The 23,903-nt window shown below is 38.2% G+C and overlaps 1 protein-coding gene across 4 annotated transcripts in view; it reads right to left on the reverse strand.

Moving 5' to 3' along the window:
* The window catches only part of SPIN1 (spindlin 1), a 65,102-nt gene that overhangs the window by 19,549 nt on the left and 21,650 nt on the right, over positions 1–23,903 (reverse strand). For all 4 annotated transcript variants that reach the window (XM_022560658.3, XM_089912928.1, XM_089912929.1 and 1 more), the window contains 2 exons: positions 22,662–22,873; positions 6,456–6,504 (listed from right to left, as the gene is read on the reverse strand). In XM_022560658.3, coding sequence (XP_022416366.1) covers positions 6,456–6,504; positions 22,662–22,713 — 101 coding nt within the window. In that variant the 5' untranslated portion in view covers positions 22,714–22,873. The remainder of the gene's footprint in view (positions 1–6,455; positions 6,505–22,661; positions 22,874–23,903) is intronic.

The following is a 23,903-nucleotide window of genomic DNA, read 5'->3' on the forward strand; positions in this document are numbered from 1 at the left end:
TAGCCTTTTCCCCTATAAGTCTGTGTCCAAATTTTCTTCTTATAAAGGCACCAGTCATTGAATTGGGGGACCTCCGTAATCCAGTATGACCTCACCCTAACTTGATCACATCTGCAAAGACCCTATATCCAAATAAGATTACAGTCAGTTTCTAGGTGGACACGAATTTTGAAGGACATTATTCAACTCAGTACATACACCCCTCAGAGTCGTTGCAAGGAATAAATGAAATAATGTTTCCAAAGCACTTAGTACTGTGCATGGCAGGGCACACAGTAGGACACACAATTATCCATACAGATATGCAGAAAAAAATTTTTAAAACATACATTAAATTATTAACAGGTGTGATCTCTGGATGATGGCATTAAAAATAATTAAGTTGTCTTCCTCTGAATTTACCTGTGTTTTCAAATTTTTCTATGACTTAAGTATTTTACTTTCATAGGCAGATAAAACACAATTTTTAATTACTCTTAATGCAATGTATGTCCTAATTCTGCAATAAACTATATATAAAAACAGATTTATACATATTAGTGTTATCAATTCCAAATTTTATTTCTGTTGCCTTTTTTTTACATCATTTCACTAGTTCTAAAAGAAGAATTCAAGGAGATCTAATATAGATACCATTTCTGCCCAATTTATTTAATAAACAACTTAATTTGATCGAAAGGAGGAGGTAAAAAAGAATGAATGGATGGGACTTCCCTGGTGGTCCAGTGATTGGGACTCTGCGCTTCCAAGGCAGGGGGAACGGGTTTGATCGCTGGTGAGGGAACTAGGATCTCACATGCCGCGTGGCGCGGCAAAAAAAAAAAAAAAAAAAAAGAATGGATGCCTCAACGAATACTAAAGACAAAAACAGTAATTAGAATAATATACTACTTTTTAAAATCATCAGTCAAGCTTTCCAATTATTGCACCTTGAATGCCTAAACTGTTCAAATACCCTTGCAGCCGAAGTTTACAAAGAAGAATGTTTAAAAATATTTTTAAATGTATGTTAAAATATTAAATATTATTTAATATTAAGAGTGTAGAAATATGTAAGTTTTTGATAAACTGATTTAAGCTCTTCCAACTATAACATCTACTAGAAGACAAGGTTTAGAACTTCCCTAAATTACAAGAAATATACTAAGAGTATCTAATATTGGGCAAAATGCTGATAATTGCTGAAGCTGGATGATAGGAATTCGGGATTTATTATACTACTTTATTTTTGTGTGTATTTGAAATTTTCCGTACTAGAAAAGTTAAGAATTATATATTAAACAAACTCTAACATTTTACTTTAATTTCTAATTGCTAATTCAGATTCAAAAATCAGTAAGAAAAACTTTAAGGGGGGACTTCCCTGGTGACGCAGTGGTTAAGAATCCGCCTGCCAATGCAGGTGACATGGGTTTGAGCCCGGGGCCACAAAGATCCCACATGCCGTGGAGCAACTAAGCCCGTGCACCACAACTACTGAGCCTGTGCTCTAGAGCCCGTGAGCCATGACTACTGAAGCCTGCGCACCCAGAGCCCATGCTCTGCAACAAGAGAAGCCACCGCAATGAGAAGCCCGCACACCACAACAGAGTAGTCCCTGCTCGCCGCAACTTAGAGAAAGCCCACGCACAGCAACGAAGACCCAACGCAGCCAAAAATAAATAAATAATTATATACATAAAGAAAAAACTTAATAAAAATTAAAGCTTACTTACATGAGTTGAAATAGTATATATAAAAGCAAACAGTAAGAATATGTCAGATTACTGGAAGAAGATATAAAAAGAACACAAACACACGTGTGTCATCTCTGGACAGTTCAATCTAAGAATAGTACAGGGAATTCCCTGGTGGTCCAGTGGTTAGGACTCCTCACTTCCACTGCTGAGGGCCCGGGTTCAATCCCTGGTTGGAGAATTAAGATCCCACAAGCCACACAGCATGAACAACAACAAAATTTTTTTAATAAATAAATAAGAGCAGTACAAATAAGGATGTGAGATTAATGATTTAAAGCAATGAACTTTTAAAATTTAAAATAACAGTTCCTTTAATATGGTGATGTTGTTTTATGTTCTCCCTGGATATATTATTTTTAACAGCCTTAGTCTCTGGTATTTTCTTTGGGAAAAAAGTCTAAAATGTTCTTAACTATCATTTACTAGGTAGTCAATAAACAGCAATACTGTAAACAAATACCAAGACACTTCATTCAACTGAAGACATATGGAATTACATAGCCAAGGGCAAATAAAAAGCTGCATCCCTTCAAGATCCAAACAATTCAAGGATAAAAGCAGAGAAACAAGAATTAAACATCTATAATCACTTTCCTTGTTTCTTATCTCCAGAAGCTATAAATGGCTTTTCTTGTAGTTTCAATGGGAGAAAATGGTGACCAAGTACACAGCATCCAATCATCCTTCATTGCTGTAATTTTGTGTACTCATTTCCAAACAACTTGACTTAGTTATCTAATGTGCTTTAAGATATCAGCTCTGATAATGGTCTAGGCCAGTGCTTCTCAAACTTTGGCATGCATTGAATCACCTAGAGAGCTTTTGAAAAAAGATACCCAAGCCCTGCCCCAGAGACTCTGGGCTCCATTCCGCAGGTCTGGAGAGGGACCAAAGACTTTCTAACAAGCTTCCAAGTGCTACTGCTGCTGGCACCAGACCTTTGTTAGTAGAGCTGATCCAGAAAAAACACTAATTTCTATCCATCCATGTGCCCAAAAAAGATAAACTGAGAGTGCAGAAGATATTTCTGTACTTTGCTCAATACTTTAAATAAGTTCTCAATGTACCATTCCAATTATTTGGTCATCAAGAAAAGAATTCCTAAGAACAAACTAGTGGTTACCAATAGGGAAAGGGAAGTGGGAGGGGAAAAATAGGGATAGGAGATTAGGAGGTACAAACTACTATGTATAAAATAAATAAACTACAAGGATATATTGTACAGCACAGGGAATATAGCCAATATTTTATAATAACTATAAATGGAGTATAATCATTAAAAATTGTGAATCACTATGTTGTATACCTAAAGCTCACATAATATAAATCAACTATACCCCAATTAAAAATAAATCTGTTTTAAGACCTTTCATCTTTTATCTAGACTCCCTTATTGACTTAAGTTGACTACTGTTTCTCATCAGTAAATATCTTACTTTTATAGTCAATATTTAAAGGCACCATACTTCTTCAAGTTAAATTTTCAACCATTACAATTCTACTATGAACCAGTAAATGACTGCCACACACCATGTACTTTGGTGTATGAATTAATTACTGACCTCTTTCCTTATTCTATTTAGTATTGTGAGATAAAAGCAGTTTCCTTACTTTGTGTTCCAGCAGATTTCAAAAGAAACTATTAAGGCAAATAATTATCTTTCTGCAAAATGCATACCAGCAAGTCGAGAGAGAAAAAACTGCTTCTCTAGTACTTGTTGCTTGATAAAAGTTCTACAGCTGATACGGTCATTCCCAGCTTAAACTGGCAATATAAAAACAAGATGGAGAAAGTCAAGTTTTCCATCCAAATCACTATGGTTTTTTCATTATTTTGTCTACACAGTGTACACCCTGAGGATATCAGAGATGTCCATGGCAAACATCCAAATGCCTCAAGGGTCTTCCAAAGCACTAGTCACTTTCACTGGTGTTAATAACAGTTACTGGCAAATTGATTAAAAAGTATTACATATTTGACCAATTTAAGATTGTCAATACCATGGATCATTTAGATGCTTGCTCCAACTGTTATCTAGTCTGTGTGTTTAGGACAGAAATAATATATTTTTCAGATATGAGACAACAAAACATACAGTTCAGGAAATAGAATGTGGTAGTTAATATGGGCTTTAAAATCAGACTGTCCTATTTCTGAATCCTAGCTCAGTCACTTCTTATATGTATGACCTCAGACAAGTTACTTAATCTCTCTGTGCACGGAAGAATTCATGGTCCCTACCTGACAGGGATGCCATGAACACTAAATGAGACTACACCAGGGACACAAGGAGGAGGATCATAGTGACAGTTTTGGTTGGTGACTAGTATTGGTATCTTATAAAATGAAAGGAAAACATTCCCTGGAAATCCTCAACTTAGCATGTAATAGCTCCTGATCCATTTTCTAAATGTACATTAGTAGGAAATACACCAAAGCCCAGTCATACCTTCCAACAGTACCCTGAAATGTAAATCTATCCACTATTCCAATTAGGAAGAAAAGAGCCAGATTTACATTTGAAAACTAAAACAAAGAATCACTGTAGCTAAATTCACCTTACATGTCCCCCAACTACACTTCCCTTCAAGATGTAACTTCAGTGCAGATTTCCCAAATAACCTCCTGGGAAGCCAGGAAAGGCTTGTCCACCAGCTTGTCCCCCAAACACACCAAGGATCCTAGCCCGCAAGAAGTACAAAAGTTTGTTTCTATTTACTTTAAAAAATGAGAACAAGACTCAGCTACACAACGTTTCTGGGTGCAGAGGTACTGCTCCAAGCACTGGAGACCTGATTACCCGAATCCCCTAGCACCCACGGGGACGGGAGGTGCCGTTCTCAGGACGGTGGCTCTGCCAGCATTTGTTTCCTGGGAGCTCCTGTGACTCTCTCAAGCAAGCAGAGGCGTCTGCACATGGAGTTATTATTGCTCAGTCTCCCTATTCCAACACGGGAAGCGAGAGGAGGCATGACCACGGGTCAGTGGCTGCACATGAGGAGTCCCGAGTGCCTTACTTTCTGGAGAGCCACAATGGGGGCAGGCAAGGAGAGTGAGGCTCCAGTTCTGCTTTCCTATATTTGTTTGCTATAAACACCTCATCTGTAGAAAGGATTCTATGATAAAAAGCTGAAAACCTTGTTGTTCTAGTCCAACACCATGACTTTACATGAGTTAAGCAGAGCACCAGGCACATGAGGGAACTTGGTAAGGCCCACAGCTGAGCCAGTGGGGCTTCCCACTCCAAGGCCAGCCTCTCCAACAGCCATTATTCCCACTCACCCTTCCAAGGACAACTATTAACACCTTTCACTTGTGAAATGTGGAAACTTTTCAGTTTTTTTCCATCCCACCCATCTTCAAATTTGCACTGAGATTAGAAAAAATAGGAAAATGACTGATAACTTTTCCTTTCATTTCAACTTCTCCCTTTTAATATGTTCAAAACGTCTACCCTTTAAGTGAGACAAGCACACCTCATATTAAAGCACTAGATCAAGTTCCCTGCATCATACAACATACAGGATGAGAAACCTTTTAGCTGTATACATATGAACTTCAAAAATTGAACAGGTAGGTATTCAAGCCTTGTGTTTTAGGGGAAAAAAGATGAAGAGTTCTGGTTTTGCAAAGTTAATGTGTAATTTACTTTCATTTCCCACTGTATTTAAGGTTTTTTTCATTACCTTCTATTTGTGCCAAGAGGTGGTGTACCATTTATGGTAATGATATGATAATTAGTGGAGATATATTACATAAATTATCAGATTACTAGATATGGCAGAAGATGTGAAGGTGATGGGCAAATAAATGAAATTTGAGAAACGCTTTATCAAACCTCAGGACTTGCCTTATCTTCATATTTTTACTTTCCAAGTCATTTCTTAAACTGAATATCACAAATATTTACATTACATATACAAGTATTCATTTAAATAGAGACATATTTAGTTTAATCACCAACAATTACTGAAAGGCACCTTTATTCATCCAAACCTTCCACAAAAGCCCAGAGGACTCACACTCTTTGACCACTACAGTGCGGTGACCAAGAGGTACAAGCATTTCAATATGAGTAATTTGAAAATAATTGCTATGGGGAGAGTCTTAGGAGGTGCTAGGGTCAAGGAGAGTCTTCCATATTTAACAATCCATGATTAAGACTCATACAATCATAACTGATTTGTTAGAGAGGGTTCCATGGTGCAGTAGCCGTCACTACTGCACAGTAGTGGATACTGTGGATACTTGTAAAATCTATTAAATAAAATACAGTACCAGTGGATATTGTTATTTAAGATAGTATCTCAATTTTCTTTTTGGACATAACTACATTACACACAAAAGAAGATTTCAGGGAGGAAAAAAGTTGCTTCTACTCTCTAGTACCTATAGAATTTAGGATTTATAACACATTTGTCACTTTAAATTATCTTTCAACATACTTATGCTTTCTCTAAATTACAAGCTCCTCATTCATTTGAAAATCTTATAAAGAAGTGAGTGTGCCTGGCAGAGTGCTAGCCAGGTCCTCAATGCACAGGGATTAGATAGCACACCACTACTCAGCATGCAGCAAGGCTATATGTGACGCTGGCTGCTGTGAGGCAAGACCTGCTTATACAGGGAGAGAGCCTCACATAGATGACCTCATATCTCATGTAACCAAAGGCCACAATTTGCTATCTAAAAAGGCAAGTTTCAGAATTGCTTACTTGTGGGATGTCCGTTTCTTCATCATGCTTGCAGATACACCAGCATGGCCTAAAAGAGAAGTGAGTATGAGTCAACGAAAACTGAATAAAAAACAGTTCAAACTCAGGAAAAAGTTAACTTATGAAAAACTGCTATATAAAGTATGAAGTTAAAATAAACCACAAGAGAATTCCCTGGTGGTTTACGGTTAGGACTCTGCGTTTCCACTGCCGAGGGTCCAGGTTTGATACCTGTTTGGGGAACTAGGATCCCACAAACCACAAGCCGTGGCCAAAAAACCCCACAAACAGCCAACATGTAACAAAACCATTTGTTTACTTATCTTTTAAATAGGAGATATAAGGGATTCTGGGAAGATAAAATGACAGAGACAGCAGTTTATCTCCCTAAATCAGCCATAAAACACAAAACCAAAATCACACGGACAAAAACTACAACAAAAAATGACAATCCTAGTCATAAAGAACTAAAAGGTACAGAACTTGTCTTCCTGCCACAAACAACTAGAAAATGGGACAAGAGATATGACACATCTGGATCCAAATATCAGGACAACAGGCAGCAGAGGACTATGGAACCAGGGAGCAGAAAACCCATGCAGAGGTCCCCACACCAACCAAGTGCATCCCGATAACAACTTGTGGATGGTGGTTCATGAAGGGAAAACCAAGAACACTGTGGTTCTGCTACACTGAGAGTCAGATGGGAATTGCGGAGGAAGAGGTGGCTGGGAGTTGTGGATCTGAGTGCTGGCAAGGAGAGAGATCTCAGAGGGAGCTCCAAACATCTGGAAGGGGAGGGGTGGTCTTAAGTCTGGCTAGATATTAACCTGCAAAGGCATGAGGGTTGTTCAAAGTCCATCTAGCCACCTCTTTGAACACACAGGGCAGTCAGTAAAAACCATAAAAAAGATAATCCGTTAACCAGAAGGATGAAGTAGCCCTAAGAATAAAAGCTGCTATAGACCTATCCTAGCACCTGCTTGCCAAAACAAACTCCAATATTCATTAAAGGACATCAATAAAACCCAGTGCTCCACAACACACTTCAAATGTCCAACACCCCAACTAAAATTATTAGACCTGTGGAAAAGCGGCAGACTGTAACCCCATAACCAAGCGGGTTATTACCAAAACGATGTAATTTGCAGGCAAGGATGTTAAAAGAACTATTAACAACTATGCTCAAATAGCTAAAGGAAGACAAAAACACTTAAAATAGAAAAATGGGGGTGGGGTGGGGAGAAGAGAATAAATAAATGAAACTGGTGAAAAATACATGATCCAAAATGAAAGAAAAAAAATCACTGGATATGATTAATAGCAGATTAGACCCCACAGATAAAAAGACCAGTGAATGTGAGACATGGCAGTAGAACATATCTAAAACAGAACACAAAGGAAAAAACTGGGGGAAACAAACAGCCTCAGTGACTTGTAGGACAATATCAACTAGCCCAACATAAATGAAATGCACTCCATGAAAGAGAGGACCAAGGGGTGAAGGAAGAAAAAGTCTGACAAAAATAATGGCAGAAAGTTTTCCAGATGTGGTAAGTACATAACCATGGAGCCAACAAGCTCAATGAAGCCAAAGTAAGGTAAAGACAAAGGAAAAAACCACACCAAGGCACATCCTAATCAAATTTCTGAAAACCAATGATAAATAAAATATTTTAAGCAGACAAAGAATAAAGACACCTTAAATTTAGGGAAACAGAAAATACTAGCTCCAGATTTGTTGTCAGAAACAATGTAAGCCAGAAAACAGTGGAATAAATCTTTAAGGTGCTGCTAAGATAAACAAAATAACCTACCTGTGGATTCAGAATACTATAGATAGCAAAAATCTTTCCAGCCCCAACAATATTGATAATTTCATTAAACATAGTCTAAATGAATCAATTAAGAGACCATATAAAGAAGGAAGAGACGATTATTAACATCAGACAAAGTAACTTCAGGACAAAGTTATCAGGGATCAAAAAGGACATTCCAAAATGATGAAAGGATCAATCAAGAAGCCATACCAGGGAGTTCCCTGGTGGTCCAGTGGTTAGGACTCCAAGATCTCACTGCCGAGGGTCTGGGTTCAACCGCTGGTGGGAGAACGAAGATGCCACAAGCTGTGAGGGTGCGGCCAAAAAACCAAAACAAAACAAAAAAAGGGAAGCCATAACAATCTTAAATGTATATGAACCTAATTATAGAATACTGAAATATATGGACTTCCCTGGTGGTGCAATGGTTAAGAATCCGCCTGCCAATGCAGAGGTCACGGGTTCGATCCCTGGTCCGGGAAGATCCCACATGCCGCAGAGCAACTAAGCTCATGTGCCACAACTACTGAGCCTGTACTCTTGAGCCCACATGCTGCAACTACTGAAGCCTGTACACCTAGAGCCCGTGCTCCACAAGAGAAGCCACCATGAGAAGCCCGTGTACCACAACAAAGAGTATCCCTCACTCTCTGCAACTAGAGAAAGCCTGCGCACAGCAACGAAGACCTAACGCAGCCAAAAATAAATAAAGAAAGAACACTGAAATATATAAAGCAAAAACTGACAGAAGTCACAAGGAAAAGTGACATACTCATAATTATATTTAAAAATATGAACGCTTCTCAGTAATTGATATAACAAGTGGCTAGGAATATCAGAAAGGATATAAAAGACCTGAACATCACAAACAGCCAACTAGGCTTAGTTGACATTTACAGAATGCCAATCCAATATTGTCAAAATAAAGATCTTTTCCAAGTTCACATGGGACATTAACCCAGATACACCATATGCTACTCAGAATACAAACCCTCAATACACTTAAAATAACGTGAAATCATACAAAGTATGTCCTCTAACTATATCAGAATCAAGTCAGAAATAAATAACAAGGTATTTGGAAACACCCCAGTATTTGCAAATTAAACAACAATCTTCTAAAATTTCATGGTTCAAACACAAAATCACAAAGAAAATTCAAATATTTTGAATAAAAATATGAAAATGAAAACAATCTATCAATATCTGTGGAATGATGCAAAAGCATGCTTACTATATTGATCAAAATTCACGCTAAGTAACAAGATCCACCTGGGTGGAGGAAGAATGCTTCTGGGTTTTCTGCAAAGTTCTCTCTCCTTGGCTTTACATTAAGACATGCAATTTTTAGACATAAATTTCTGTACTTACATAACATTTACAATTCTAAGAAGTTAAATGAAAAAGGAGATATATGGTCAATTGCTCTGTGTAAGATTGTCCATTCTACTTCATAGATAAAAACAGTGAGACATTACCCCAATTGCTTAGAGAGCCATTCTCCCCCACTTTCACCTAGCATGCTTATATATATACAGTGCACGAAGTGGGCAGCTCATACATGAAGATAAGATACAGACTGAACAGAGAGCAAATCTATCCAGAGCATCCCTGGAACATCCCTAGGCTTACAACAGATGCGTATAACGATATAAAAAAATGCAAAAGTAGACGTGAAAATACAGGATTCGATCAAGATCTACTGGAATTGTACCTGGTGTCAGGATCCCCTCCTTCCCTTCACCACTAACTAAACAAGGAAAGGGCAGCTGACGTTAGCATTTGGTACACCCCCGGCCTAACACCCACGCGGCTCCCTGCATCCTAGACACTTAACAGGCCCCAGACATCGCCACACTCCCCACAAAGCTGACTTTCCCATTTAGATGAGTACCGTGACAAAAACAATCTTCTGATCAATCAAGAAAAGGTAAGCCGTTTGTAATTAATCCTTAATTCTTAAGTATGAATGGACAATGATCAATGGTCAAACAAAACAAAAAAACAAACAAAAAACCCAGTGGTAGGAGAAAGATAAAAATAAGCATCACTGTTTGTAGTTCCAAGACCTACGAAGATTAAATAAAAGAACTGGTATCCTCAGGAAAACTGAAGATACTATAGTCATAAAATGGGAACAAGTGGCTATAAAAAGGGACAACAAGAGCTCTTGAAAATTAAAATAAATGAAGAGAGAGAACTTTCCACTTCCAGTCCGGCATGTTAGGAGCTTGGAAGTTATCACTCTGTCCTAACAAGAGCTGAACAAGCTGAAAAATCAACAACTCTTCTTAGATTGGTGAGAGAAGTGAGGTTACAAGGAATCACTGTCCCCAAAATTGGAGACACAGACAAGCAGATACAGAGAATCACAATTCATGGTAGCAGAATCCTCTGCAGGAACCAGTACCTGGGTAGGAAAACCTGAAAGGCAATTGACTAACTGCTAGAGGCTTGATGTGGACAAGTTTGAAAAATAAAAACTCCAGGGGACCTAGTCATGGGAAGGAAGGGGCTCCACATTTTTTTAAGTTTTACCTCCAGAAGCACCATCAAGTTCTCACAGTGAAGAGCAGAGAAAAACCCCCTTATGCTTTCAGCAGAGGGAAGGGAGAAGTACCCTTTTTGAAATACACCAAAGTATTATGTTCTTAACAAGGCCTGCCCTTGAGAGAAACTATTTTATTGGAGGCTTACTGTATCAGGGCCTAAGTGACCAGAGGGAAGGGAAATACCCAACTCCAACTCTCTAGCTGTCCCCTGGTGTGACAGGTATTTCAAGGCTCAGCCCCCTAGCCACCCTGTAGGACACAAGAGGGGAGGAAACTGAGGAGCACAAGTGAAGGTCACAGCCCGGTGAGGCAGACTCACTGAAGACTAAAACCTCATCACAGAACTACATAGTGTATCTCTCCCTCCCACACCACACCACCATATCACTTAAGGCTCATTTACCAGAGCTCCTTTTACCCAGAATATCATGTCTGGCTTTCATCAAAAACTGTGAGGCACAGTTTGAAGAGACAGAGCAAATACCAGAATCAGACTCAGATATGGCAGTGATGCTGGAATTATCCAACTGAGAACTTAAAATAACTATGAATAACATGCCAAGGGCTCTGAGTGGCTGAACCACACTGACTCTTCTTTGTCAACTCCATCTTAGGCCCTCAGTCCCACCCCCTCTCCCCTTTCTGCATGACTGAGCTTTAGCTTACTCACAAGAAATGCACCCAAAGCAGGTAAGTTTCCTATCACCTTTTACCCTTGCCTTCACCTGATATGAAAACTGGGAGAGTATCTTTTGCTGATGCAGATGGTTAGTGAACATGAGACCCCTGAGGGGGGGAGGAAAAACCCCAGTCCCATCTGTGTGGGTGTGCTTCTCCCTTAGTAATCAGATTCCATTTTTAGCTTTGGCTCCTTTAAATCCCCCTATACTCCTTTTGGTGGTACGGAGTGCAGCTGCAAACACCTATGGATGGTCGTCCAGCTGATCCTGACTGTGTATAAGTCACCCCACAATAAACTTCATAATTGCACTTTATGACCACTTCACTTTGTAGTCTCAAAGACTAAAAAAATTAAAGAACCATATAAATGGACAGATATTCCATGTTCATGGATAGGAAAAACCAACACTGTCAAGATGTCAGCTCTTCCCAACTTGATCTGTAGATTAAACGCAATCCCAATCAAAATCCTAGCAAGTTATTTTGTGGTTATCAACAAACTGACTCTAAAGTTTTTATGCAGAGGCAAAAGACACAAAAAGCCAACAGGATATTGAAGCAGAAAAACAAAACTGGAGGACTGACATTACCTGACTTCAAGACTTGCTATATAACTACACTAATCATGACAGTGTGGTATTGGTGAAAGAACAAAGAGATCAATGGAACAGAATAAAGAGCCCACAAATAGTCACCCATAAATACAGTTAACTGTTCTTTGACAAATGAGCAAAGGCAATAAAATGGAGAAAAGACAGTGTTTTCAACAAATGGTGCTGGAACAACTGGACATCCGCATGTAGAAAAATGAATTTAGACACAGACCTTATATCCACCACAAAAATGAACTCAAAACAGATCACAGGCCTAAATGTAAAACAAAAAACTATCAACTATAAAACTCCTAAAAGGTAACATAGGAGAAAATCTAGATAACCTCAGTTATGTTGAGAACCTTTTACATACAATGCCAAAGGCAAAATCCATGAAAGAAATAATTGATAAGTTGGACTTAATTAAAATTTAAATCTTTTGCTCTGTGAAAGACACTGTCAAGACGATAAGAACATATTTGGGAAAGACATATCTGATAAAGTACTGTTATCCATAACATAAAGAGAACTTTTAAAATTCAGCAATAAGAAAACAAACTGATTAAACAACTTTTAAAAACTGAACCAAAAGGGCTTCCCTGGTGGCGCAGTGGTTGAGAGTCCACCTGCCGATGCAGGGGACACGGGTTCGTGCCCCGGTCCGGGAAGATCCCACATGCCGCGGAGCGGCTGCGCCCGTGAGCCATGGCTGCTGAGCCCGCGTCCGGAGCCTGTTGCTCCGCAACGGGAGAGGCCACAACAGTGAGAGGCCTGTGTACCACAAAAAAAAAAAAAAAAAAAAAAAAAATTGAACCAAAAACCTTTACACCTCACCAAAGATACAGAGATGGCAAATAAAAGTATAAAAAGATGGTCTATATTATAAGTCATCAGGGAAATACAAACTCAAAACAATGAGGTACCACTAAACACACCTATCAGAATGGTGAAAATCCAAAATATGTATTGATAACACCAAATGCTGGAGAGGATGTGGAGCAACTGGAATTCTCATTCACTGTTGGTGGGAATCCAAATTTGGAAGTTTCTCACAAAACTCTTACCATATAATCCAGCAATTATCCTCCCTGGCACTTATCCAAAGGAGGTGAAAACTTACATCCACATAAAAGCCTGCACATGGATGTTCATAGGAGCTTTATACATAATTGCCAAAACTTGGAAGCAAGCAACAAGATGCCCTTCAGAAGGTGAACGGATAAATAACTGGTACTATATTCAGACAACAGAATATTATTCAGTACTGAAAAAAAAAGCTATCAAGCCATGAAAAGACATGAAGGAATTTTATGACTCCAACTATATGATATTCTGGGAAAGGCAGAACTATGGAGACAATAAAAGGTCAGTGGTTGCCAAGGGTTAAGGGGGAGGTAGGGATGAATAGTTGGAACACAGGATTTTCAGGGCAGTGAACCCATTCTGTATGATACTATAATGGTGGATTTGTGTCATTATGCATTTGTCAAGACCCACAGAACATACAACACCAAGAGTGAACACTAAGGTAAACTACAGATTTAGGATGATGCTGATGTGTCAATGTAGTACCTTCATTGTTAACACATATATAATTGAGTGTGGGATGCTGCTACTGGGGAACACTGGGGAGAGATGGGGGGTATATGAGAAATCACTGTACCCTCCGCTCAATTTTGCTATAACTTAAAACTGCTCTACAAAAATAGTCTATTTTTTTTAATTCTTTAAAAAAAATAAAGAGGTACTAGACTTATTCTTTGACCATCAACACTGGGCTAGACAACAAGAGGTAAGTGATGCCTTCAAAACTGAGGTAAAATTATTTTGAATACAGAACTCGTAACCAGATAAATTACCAACTGGCATTTACAGTCATGTACGGGCTCAAAATTTAAACCTTAAACAAATCTTCTCTCAGAATTTTTGGAGGATACTCCAGAAATTGAGAGTAAAGCACTGTAAACACAGAGGATCTGAGAAACCATGTTAGAAGTTCAGCGCAGCTTCTGAGAAGTAGGCTAAGAGACCCATACAGATGGGAGCAAGAGACAAGGGACTCAAGGAAGATTTTCTCCAAGAAGCTGACTCCACACAACACAGAGTATAAGATAAATTACTCATACCACAGACAAAAGTTAATATCTCTGACATTAAAAGAGCTTCTGAAAGTAGAGAAGAAAAAATGGGTAAGATAAGAACAGAAAAAGGCCAAAGAGGCATTTACAAGTAACACAAGATATGCAGCCTCACGCATACAACTACAGAGATACCATTCCCACCCATCAGATGGACAAAAATATACACTGCTGACAACATAAAACGCTGGTGAGACTCTGTGAGAAACACATATTACTTGCTAGTAGGAATGCAAAACGGTACAGAGCCCATTGAGGGGAATCTGGTGACATCTCACAGAATTACATACACATTTAAGATCTGATTCAGTTCTACCTCTAGAAATCTATCCTAATGGCATTGGCAAGACAAATGGACAAGGCTATTCACTGCAGTTATTATTTCTAATAGCAGAAGAGTAGAAACAACCTAAATGTCCAAATAACTGACTACTGAACAAACTAATTTGGTACATCTGCACAATGGAATACTGTTCAGCTGTAAAGAATCATGAGCAATTTCTCTACATACTGCTAAGAAGAGGTCACCTATACATACTGTTAAGTGGAAAAAGCAAATAACAGAAGAGTAGGTAGGTGTGTATATATTCACTGGGCACCAATGTCAGTTAGTTGTCAATGGTGGGTTATATCACCCATCTGAGGATCACAGATTTTCCAGTGGAAAACAGAACAAGACCCTTTATTAGGGAGCTGCATCTATTTGTTGACTGAAATGAGAAAAAAAGCCTGATTTACAAAATAAACTGTTCAATGACTCACCAAACCACTACTTAAATTGTACTAAACCATGACAGGCAAGTAAAACTATATACACTCAAACTGTTTTAACAAGCTCATTCAGACACATGTTCCAAAATAACCAACTTTTGACTTAACTTTGCATGGACTCAGACGTTCCAAGGATAAAGACCAATGTCTGTTCCAGCAACTCATTTGGATTAAAAATACCAATCCCCCTACACACCACACTCATTGCCTCCAATCCTATTAACTCACTCATTCCTCCCCTATGAGCACCTTTCCCTCTTGTGAAATTTCCCTGGGAGGCTGTCAAGGTGACAGTCTCCCTGTTGATCAGCAATTTTAATTAGCCTGGCTTTACATGACCAGCAGTCGTCTCTGGGGGTGCCACTTCAACAAACAGGGACAATTTTACTACTTCTTTAGCCTTCTAAGTTTTGGCTAAAATGGTACTTACTGTTTCTATCATGATTACTACATAAGTACTGAACTTTTGAGCCAAGTAATGCAGAAATGCAACAAACAGAAAAAGAGTATTAAATACTCTCATCATACAAGCAGGAAATCTGAAAATCCATCTCTAAAGAAAACATTCACAAGAGAAAACATTCACAAATAGAGACGAAAAGCAAAGAGACACTAAGACAATCATAAGAGGTAGAGCTAATTCAAGAAAGGCTTTTTAAAAATGCAACTTACAGGGCTTCCCTGGTGGCACAGTGGCTAAGAATCCACCTGCCAATGCAGGGGACACGGGTTCGAGCCCTGGTCTGGGAAGATCCCACATGTCGTGGAGCAACTAAGCCCATGTGCCACAACTACTGAGCCTGCGCTCTAGAGCCTATGATCCACAATTACTGCGCCCGCATGCCACAACTAGTGAAGCCCACGCACCTAGAGCCTGTGCTCCACAAGAGAAGCCACTGCAATGACAAGCCTACACACCGCAACGAAGAGTAGCCGCTGCTCGCCGCAACTAGAGAAAGCCCGCACGCAGCAACAAAGACCCAATGCAGCCAAAAATAAATAAATTACAAAAAATAAAAAAAAATAAGTTTCTAGAGAAGAGGGAAAAAAACCACTGGACACATACAAAGGTTCAGAAATGAAAATGGCATACAACTTCCCCAAATAGCAACACTGGATCTCAAAGACAATGAATGGAGCAATGCCTGGAAAATTCTGAAAGAAAAAGTTATTTCCAACCTAGAATCTCTTCCCTGCCAAATATAAAGCATGAGAGTAGAATAACAACAATGTTGATACAAGGTCCAAAAAAACTTCCATCTTCTATGTGCATTTTTAAAAATTCTTATTAGAGACAATTTCAGGAAATCTGAGAAGTGGAAAGTAAAGAATATGAATGAATCACTATACATTCCACTTGCAGCTTTAACAATCAACTCATTCACTGCCTACTCTTGAAACTTTTGAAGACGTACATGCTTTACCCAGGAAAGAGTACACATTAAGAGACAAAATGCATGGGAACCAGGAGGAAAGGAGAATCTAACATACAAAAGAGGAAAAAGAAATTCCAAGGATGACAATGTTGCAGCAGGTCGAGAGAATAATCAACAGATGAGAAAAGGACAGAAGGCACTAGGAAAAAATCCTCTAAGAAAAACACGGACAGATGGATTTGGCATGCAGGAAATTATACTGAGAGGAGCTTTATAAAGCTGTTGGAGGGTTTAAGAGACTTCAACTTGCAAAGAAACTTAAACAAATAGAAAAAAACTAAAGCAATCACTAAACTCCAGGAAAAATGTGCAAAAAAAAATAATCATACTGCATTACTTGGCTCAAAACTTCAGTACTTATGTAGTAATCATGATAGAAACAGTAAGTACCATTTTAGCCAAAACTTAGAAGGCTAAAGAAGTAGTAAAATTGTTCCTGTTTGCAGATGACATGATGCTATATATAGAAAGTCCTAAAAGATGCTACCAGGAAACTAGTAGAACTCATCAATGAATTTGACAGTTGCTGGATACAAAATTAATATACAGAAATCGTTTGCATTTGTATACACTAAAAACAAAATATCAGAAAGAAATTAAGGAAACAATCCCATTAACCACTGCATCAAAAAGAATGTATCTAGAAATTAACCCACCTAAGGAGGCAAAAGACCTGTACTCCAAAGACTGTAAGACACTGATGAAAGAAATTGAAGACAAAAGATATACTGTGTTCTTGGAATGGAAGAATCAATATTGTTAAAATGACCATACTACCCAAGGCAATCTACAGATTCAATGCAATGCCTATCAAATTACCAATGGCCTTTTTCACATAACTGCAACAAAAAATTTTATTTGTATGGAAACACAGAAGACTGCCAATAGCCAAAACAGTCTTGAGAAAGGAGAACAGAGCTGGAGGAATCATGCTCCCTGACTTCAGACTGTACTACAAAGCTACAGTAATCAAAACAGTACGGTACTGAAACAAAAACCGACATAGAGATCAATGGAACATGATAAAAAGCCCAGAAATAAACCCACGCACTGATGGTCAATTAATCTACGACAAAGGAGGCAAGAGTATACAGTGGAAAAAAGACAGTCTCTTCAATAAGTAGTGCTGAGAAAACTGGACAGCTAAATGTAAAACAATGGAATTAGAACATTCTCTAACACCATATACAAAAATAAACTCAACTGGATTAAAGACCTAAATGTAAGACTGGATACTATAAAACTCCTAGAGGAAAACATAGGCAGAACACTCTTTGACATAAATCACAGCAATATTTTTTTGGATCTGTCTCTTACAGTAATGGAAATAAAAGCAAAAATAAACAAATGGGACCTAATTAAACTTAAAAGCTTTTGCATAGCAAAGGAAACCATAAACAAAATGAAAAAAGACAATCTACGGACTGGGAGAAAATTGCTGCAAATGATGCTACTGACAAGGGATTAATTTTCAAAATACACAAATAGTTCATACAGCTTAATATCAAAAAAACAACCCAATCAAAAAATGGGCAGGGCTTCCCTGGTGGCACAGTGGTTGAGAATCTGCCTGCTAATGCAGGGGACACAGGTTCGAGCCCCGGTCTGGGAGGATCCCACATGCTGCGGAGCAACTAGGCCCGTTAGCCACAACTATTGAGCCTGTGCGTCTGGAGCCTGTGCTCCACAACAAGACGCCGCGATAGTGAGAGGCCTGCGCACTGCAATGAAGAGTGGTCCTTGCTTGCTACAACTAGAGAAAGCCCTCGCACAGAAATGAAGACCCAACACAGCAAAAATAAATAGTTAATAAACTCCTACCCCCAACATCTAAAAAAAAAAAAGGGCAGAAGACCTCAACAGACATTTCTCCAAAGATGACATACAGATGGGCAACAGGCACATTAAAAGAGGCTCAACATGCATTAATTAGAGAACTGCAAATCAAAAGTACAATGAGGTATCACCTCACACCAGTCAGAATGGCTATCATCAGAAAGTCTACAAATAATAAATGCTGGAGAGGGTGTGGAGAAAGGAGAAAAAGAACCCTCCCTACACTGTTGGTGGGAATGTAAACTGGTACAGCCACTATGGAGAACAGTATAGAGGTTCCTTAAAAAACTAAAAACAGAGCTACCATATGATACTGCAACCCATGCACCCCAATATTTGTAGCAGCACTAATTATAATAGCCAAGACGTGGAAGTAACCTAAATATCCATCAACAGATGAACGGATAAAGAAGATGTGGTATGTATACACAAAGGAATATTACTCAGCCATAAAAAAATAAATGAAATAATGCCATCTGCAGCTACATGTATGGACCTAGAGATTATCATGCTAACTGAAGCAAAGAAAAGTATCATATGCTATCACTTATATGTGGAATCTAAAAAAATGACACAAATGAACTTATTTACAAAACAGAAATAGACTCACAGACATAGAAGACAAACTTATGATTACCAAAGGAGACATAATGGGGGAGGGGGATAAATCAGGAGTTTGGGCTTAACATATACACACTACTATATATAAAATAGGTAAACAACAAGAACCTATTGTATAGCAGATAGAATGATACTCAGTATCTTTTTTAAAAAAAAATCTCATTTATCTGTCTGTCTGTCTATCTGTCTGTCTGTCTATGCCAGGTCTTAGTTGCGGCAGTCGGGATCTTCGTTGCAGCACACGGGATCCTTAGTTGTGTCAGGCGGGATCTTTTAGTTGTGGCATGCAAACTCTTAGTTGCAGCATGTGGGATCTAGTTTCCTGACCGGGGATCGAACCCAGGCCTCCTGCACTGGGTGCGTGTAGTCTTAGCCACTGGACCACCAGGGAAGTCCCAATATAATCAGTATCTTGTTAATAACCTATAATGGAAAAGAATCTGAAAAATAATACATACATATGTACATGTATACATACACAACTGAATCTGTTTGTTGTATACCTGAAACTAACCCAACATTGTAAATTAACTTTACTTCAATAAAAAAATTAAATATTGACTTCATTATTAAAAAAAAAAGGTTAACAGGAGAAAAAAGATGTTACGTGAAAAAGCCGTCATCCTCCACAGGTTTCAATACATATCTAAATTTTTCAGATCAAGAGAAATTTGTGTACTCATTTACAAATTTTGAAGGTAAACATCAAAATGAATGGAGTGCCTACTTTTTGATATAAGTCTTCGGCACTACTTGACATTTCACCCATGAATTTTTATTGATTTGATAAAAGTAAAATCAAGGTTTTAAAAATATTTGAATATAGCAAAAATAGTTGTTAATCTGAGTATTAGGCACATGGATATCTATTACTACCATTCCCTGTACCTATCAGTATAATGTCATAAAAGGAGAAAATTTGCAACCTTTGGTAAACTAGTAAAAATGGAGGCTAACTTTACAGGAAAAAAAAAATATGAAAAAAGCTTTATTGTAAAAAAGGACTTGCTGCCCAACGTCATTAGGTATATATAAACTACCACTTTAGTAACCAATTAAATTCCAACATATTTATATAAATAAACCTAAGTTATTTTAAAAATAGAAATCCCTGGAACTTCCCTGGTGGCACAGTGGTTAAGAATCTGCCTGCCAATGCAGGGGACATGGGTTCGAGCCCTGGTCCAGGAAGATCCCACATGCCGCAGAGCAACTAAGCCCATGTGCCACAACTACTGAGCCTGCACCCTACAGGAGCCCATGAGCCACAGCTACTGAGCCCATGTGCCACAACTACTGAAACCTGTGCACCTAGAGCCCATGCTCCTCAACAAGTGAAGCCACCACAATAAGAAGCCCGCACACCACAAAGAAGAGTAGCCCCCGCTCGCTGCAACTAGAGAAAGCCCGTGCGCAGCAACAAAGACCCAACGCAGCAAAAATTAAATAATTAATTAATTAAAAAAAAAGAAATCCCTAATATGTTGAACTTGGTACATAAAGAGAATGTAGAAAATTCAATTTTCAAATTTTTATTGATCACTCACACCCTAATGTCAAGCACTGTCAGGTATTAGGAATTGCTCACTGTGGTGGTTTTAAAACATGACCACAATTCTCTGACACTTCTCCCATGGAGCAGAGTACATGCCCACTCCCTTGAACCTGGGCAGACCTCTGAGACTGCTTCAATGAACAAAATGCAACAGAAGTGAACCTGTATGACTTCCAAGGCTCCAAGAGAAGAGACCATGCCACTGTGCCTGTTTCTCTTGGGATACTTGCTCTGGGAGCCTTCATGTAGTAAGTCCAGCTACACAATGGCCCACAGAGGAAGAGAAACATCCTAGGAGCCTTATCCACCGAAGGCCCCCACTTTAGCCTTTCAGATGGCACCAGACTAAGGGCATAGCTGAGCCACCATATCAACTCTGGAATGCCTATTTGGGCTTCTTGCTGCATGAGAAAAAGAAACCCCCTTTGTGTGTGAATTTTCTTTATTTGTAAATGGGCACATTTGTTACTGATACAGGGATTTAAAAGTAACAAAGCCTTTGTCTATGTTAACAGGGAAAATGATTAAGACTAGTTTATAAGTAATACTGATCAAGGGATCAGTATCTCTCTAAAATAGAGTATAATACACAACAGTGAAAAACAATAAATGACCGCAGGGTTTCATATGTTAAAATATTCAACAATAGGCTGATTAGAATTTAGTAGAGTACCTACTTTGTCTTTAGCACTATGCCATATGCTCTAAAAAATATCAAAGAGTAAGAAAATATAAGATCAAAGAACTGGCTAGGATTAGACAATCTCTCCCTTAACAGTAATATCTCTTGGTTTAGCTCCTTCAATTACTTATACCATACTACACATCACTTTAATCAATTCTCTCTCCTAAGGATATGACTAAATCAGTGAAGAAAATAGGAGTGCTGAATTTAGAATGGTGTGCATAAAAAGAACTTGAGGGTACGAATTACTATTTCAAATGACAGAAACATGGGGTGTTCACTGATCAACAAAAACTTGACAGCAATTTTTGCAACTAATGAGATGGAATAAATATTTCGTTACAAACAGTATGATCAACAAAAAAAAATGCTTTTTGCAGAGCAGCTATAATGTGCCAGGCACCTACCTAAACACCTGACAACATAAACACATTTATTCTTCATAATAACCCCAACAGATACATACCATAACAGTCCCATTGTTTAGATGAGAAAAACCAAGGCTTAAGAAGATACAAAATGCACCAATGTTTATACAGCTAATAAAAGAGCAGGACAGAGCTGATGAGCCGGTTGGAATTTAAATAGTAACCTCTCAGGTGACTTATACTTCAGTCAGTCACCACTACTGCAAGTTAATCTTACTGACAAATATTTAACAGTTAAATCAATATTATCTTTACAAGAGAGGAACTAAAATCAAAGAGAAAAGAGAAACTTAAAAATCTTAATCCCTGTGGCTCTTCTACAAAGGAATTCCAAACACTACAGTTAATAAATATAATAAATTCTAAATCACATAGCAACCACTTGTAAGATTAATAGTAATTTTCCTAGCAGAATTCTCAGATTCATTTATCAAAGAACCTTAATATGTTATGACAGGTTTTTTCCAATATTCAAATGTATTTCTGGAATGGAGAAAAACATAAATCTTAAAGAAAATACTACTTACCTATTTTATTTTGTAGCCTATAAGATTTTTAACCTTTGTTTTTAGGGTGGACAAAAATCATGCAAAGTCTAAACTTCTAGTATCGGCTGTGTGCCACAAAAATAAAAATTAATTTCTATTAAATATTCATTTCATTTCCATACATTTCATTCCAGTAAAGTTCTTTCAAATAAATACACAAAAAACTGAGCTTACCTTTTTCCCTATAAATATCCTAAATCTCACTAAATCTAATACTCAGCTAGTCATCTCACTTTCACATCTTCTTTCAAAAACAAATGATAAATCCTTTGTTTACTATAATCCTACAAGTATTTACAATTCACTTGCTGTATTTACTGGACGTCTATAACTTACTGCAAGAGACCACAGGAAAAAAAAATTAATATGATCCCTACCTTTCAAAAACCTAAACCTGTTTCTTTCACATGTGTATGTGTTTAAAATACTGGAAATCACAAAGCTTTAGGAATAGCAAACCACTAGGAATTACATGAGAGCATTTCTCATTTTTACAACTGTTTTAAATTTATTGTACTAAAGTGTAGAACTGCACTGCCTACCTGCATCAGCTCTGGACCGCTGGCCAGGTGTCTTCCCGAATGGGGTCTTCATTCATCTGTATTTAAGTGAGCAGCAGAGCTGCTGGACTAGGGTGAAAATTCAGTATGCTCCAATTTGAAAGTTTTCACAGAATTTCAATGTTCTTGTTAATCCATCATCCCAAGCGCCTTTTTTTATAAGTTCAGCAAAAATACGTGAAATCCTAAGTACTCTGTAAGACAGTGAAATAATAGTTCATTACTAGAGCATCACAAAAGCAAACTACTCCAAGTAAGCCATCAAACATGACAAATTTTAAACGTAACATCAGCTAAAATACACTTTGCCAGGAAGCAATTAACTTTACTTCCTCAGACCTCGGTGCCAAGGACAACACAGAGAAGCAGGAGAAAAGGAGGTACTAGACCCCTCAACAAGGAAAAGTGCAGTTCCTCAAGGGTCAACTGAACATAATACAGCATCTGGCTTCCGGCTTCCCCCATTGTATCCCAACCCATTTTGCTGGCAGCCAATCCACTTTGCTGGCAAAAGTCAGAAAAGGGTAGACACTGGCATGTCAGAAAAGATTTAGACTGGCAGGTCCCATATTCTTGATGGGACACAAAAAGACCCAGCAAGGCACTGGAGCGGGCAACAGAGGTGTGGCAGGTGCATGGTGGAACAACAGCTGGAGGGTGAGGCAGCACTGGAAGCTACTTCAAGTCTGAGCGACAGCTAGAGGTATGGTCAGTAAACCAGCAGCCTTGGGCAAAAGAAGGGATTACAGCCAACAAGACTTTGCAGTTCCCTTTCTGCTCCCAAGCTTCGGGAAACCAGAGCGGAAGATCCAATAACTCTGGAGGAGCCTCAAAGAAATTTCCATACCCATGCAAAAAAGTCAGTTTATCATTTAATTGAAATTTGGGTCTAGTTTACAGTCCACGTAGTAAAGCATATATGGAAATGTATTCTCATAAAACACAAAAATATCCACCACAAATTTCACTGAACCACATGACTACGTTCAGTTCTCGTTGTTAGTCATCATGTCTACATCGTACAAGCCATGCATTCACAGGTTTAAGAATTGAAGGGAATGAATTTTCTAGAGACTAAACTTCAACAAAATAGTTAAAATAATTAAAAAGCCTAAATAACAAGGGAGAGAGGAATCATTTCAACTGGTAAAAATGCTTAACTATATAGAACTTCAAGGGAAATTTAAAAACAAATGGCTTTTATAATTCATTTAATGAATATTC

Source organism: Delphinapterus leucas, chromosome 6 (assembly GCF_059928025.1).
Source record: "Delphinapterus leucas isolate spDelLeu-1000000601 "Yukka" chromosome 6, BTC_Dleu_Yukka2, whole genome shotgun sequence".
In the NCBI taxonomy this organism is placed as follows: Eukaryota; Metazoa; Chordata; class Mammalia; order Artiodactyla; family Monodontidae; genus Delphinapterus; species Delphinapterus leucas.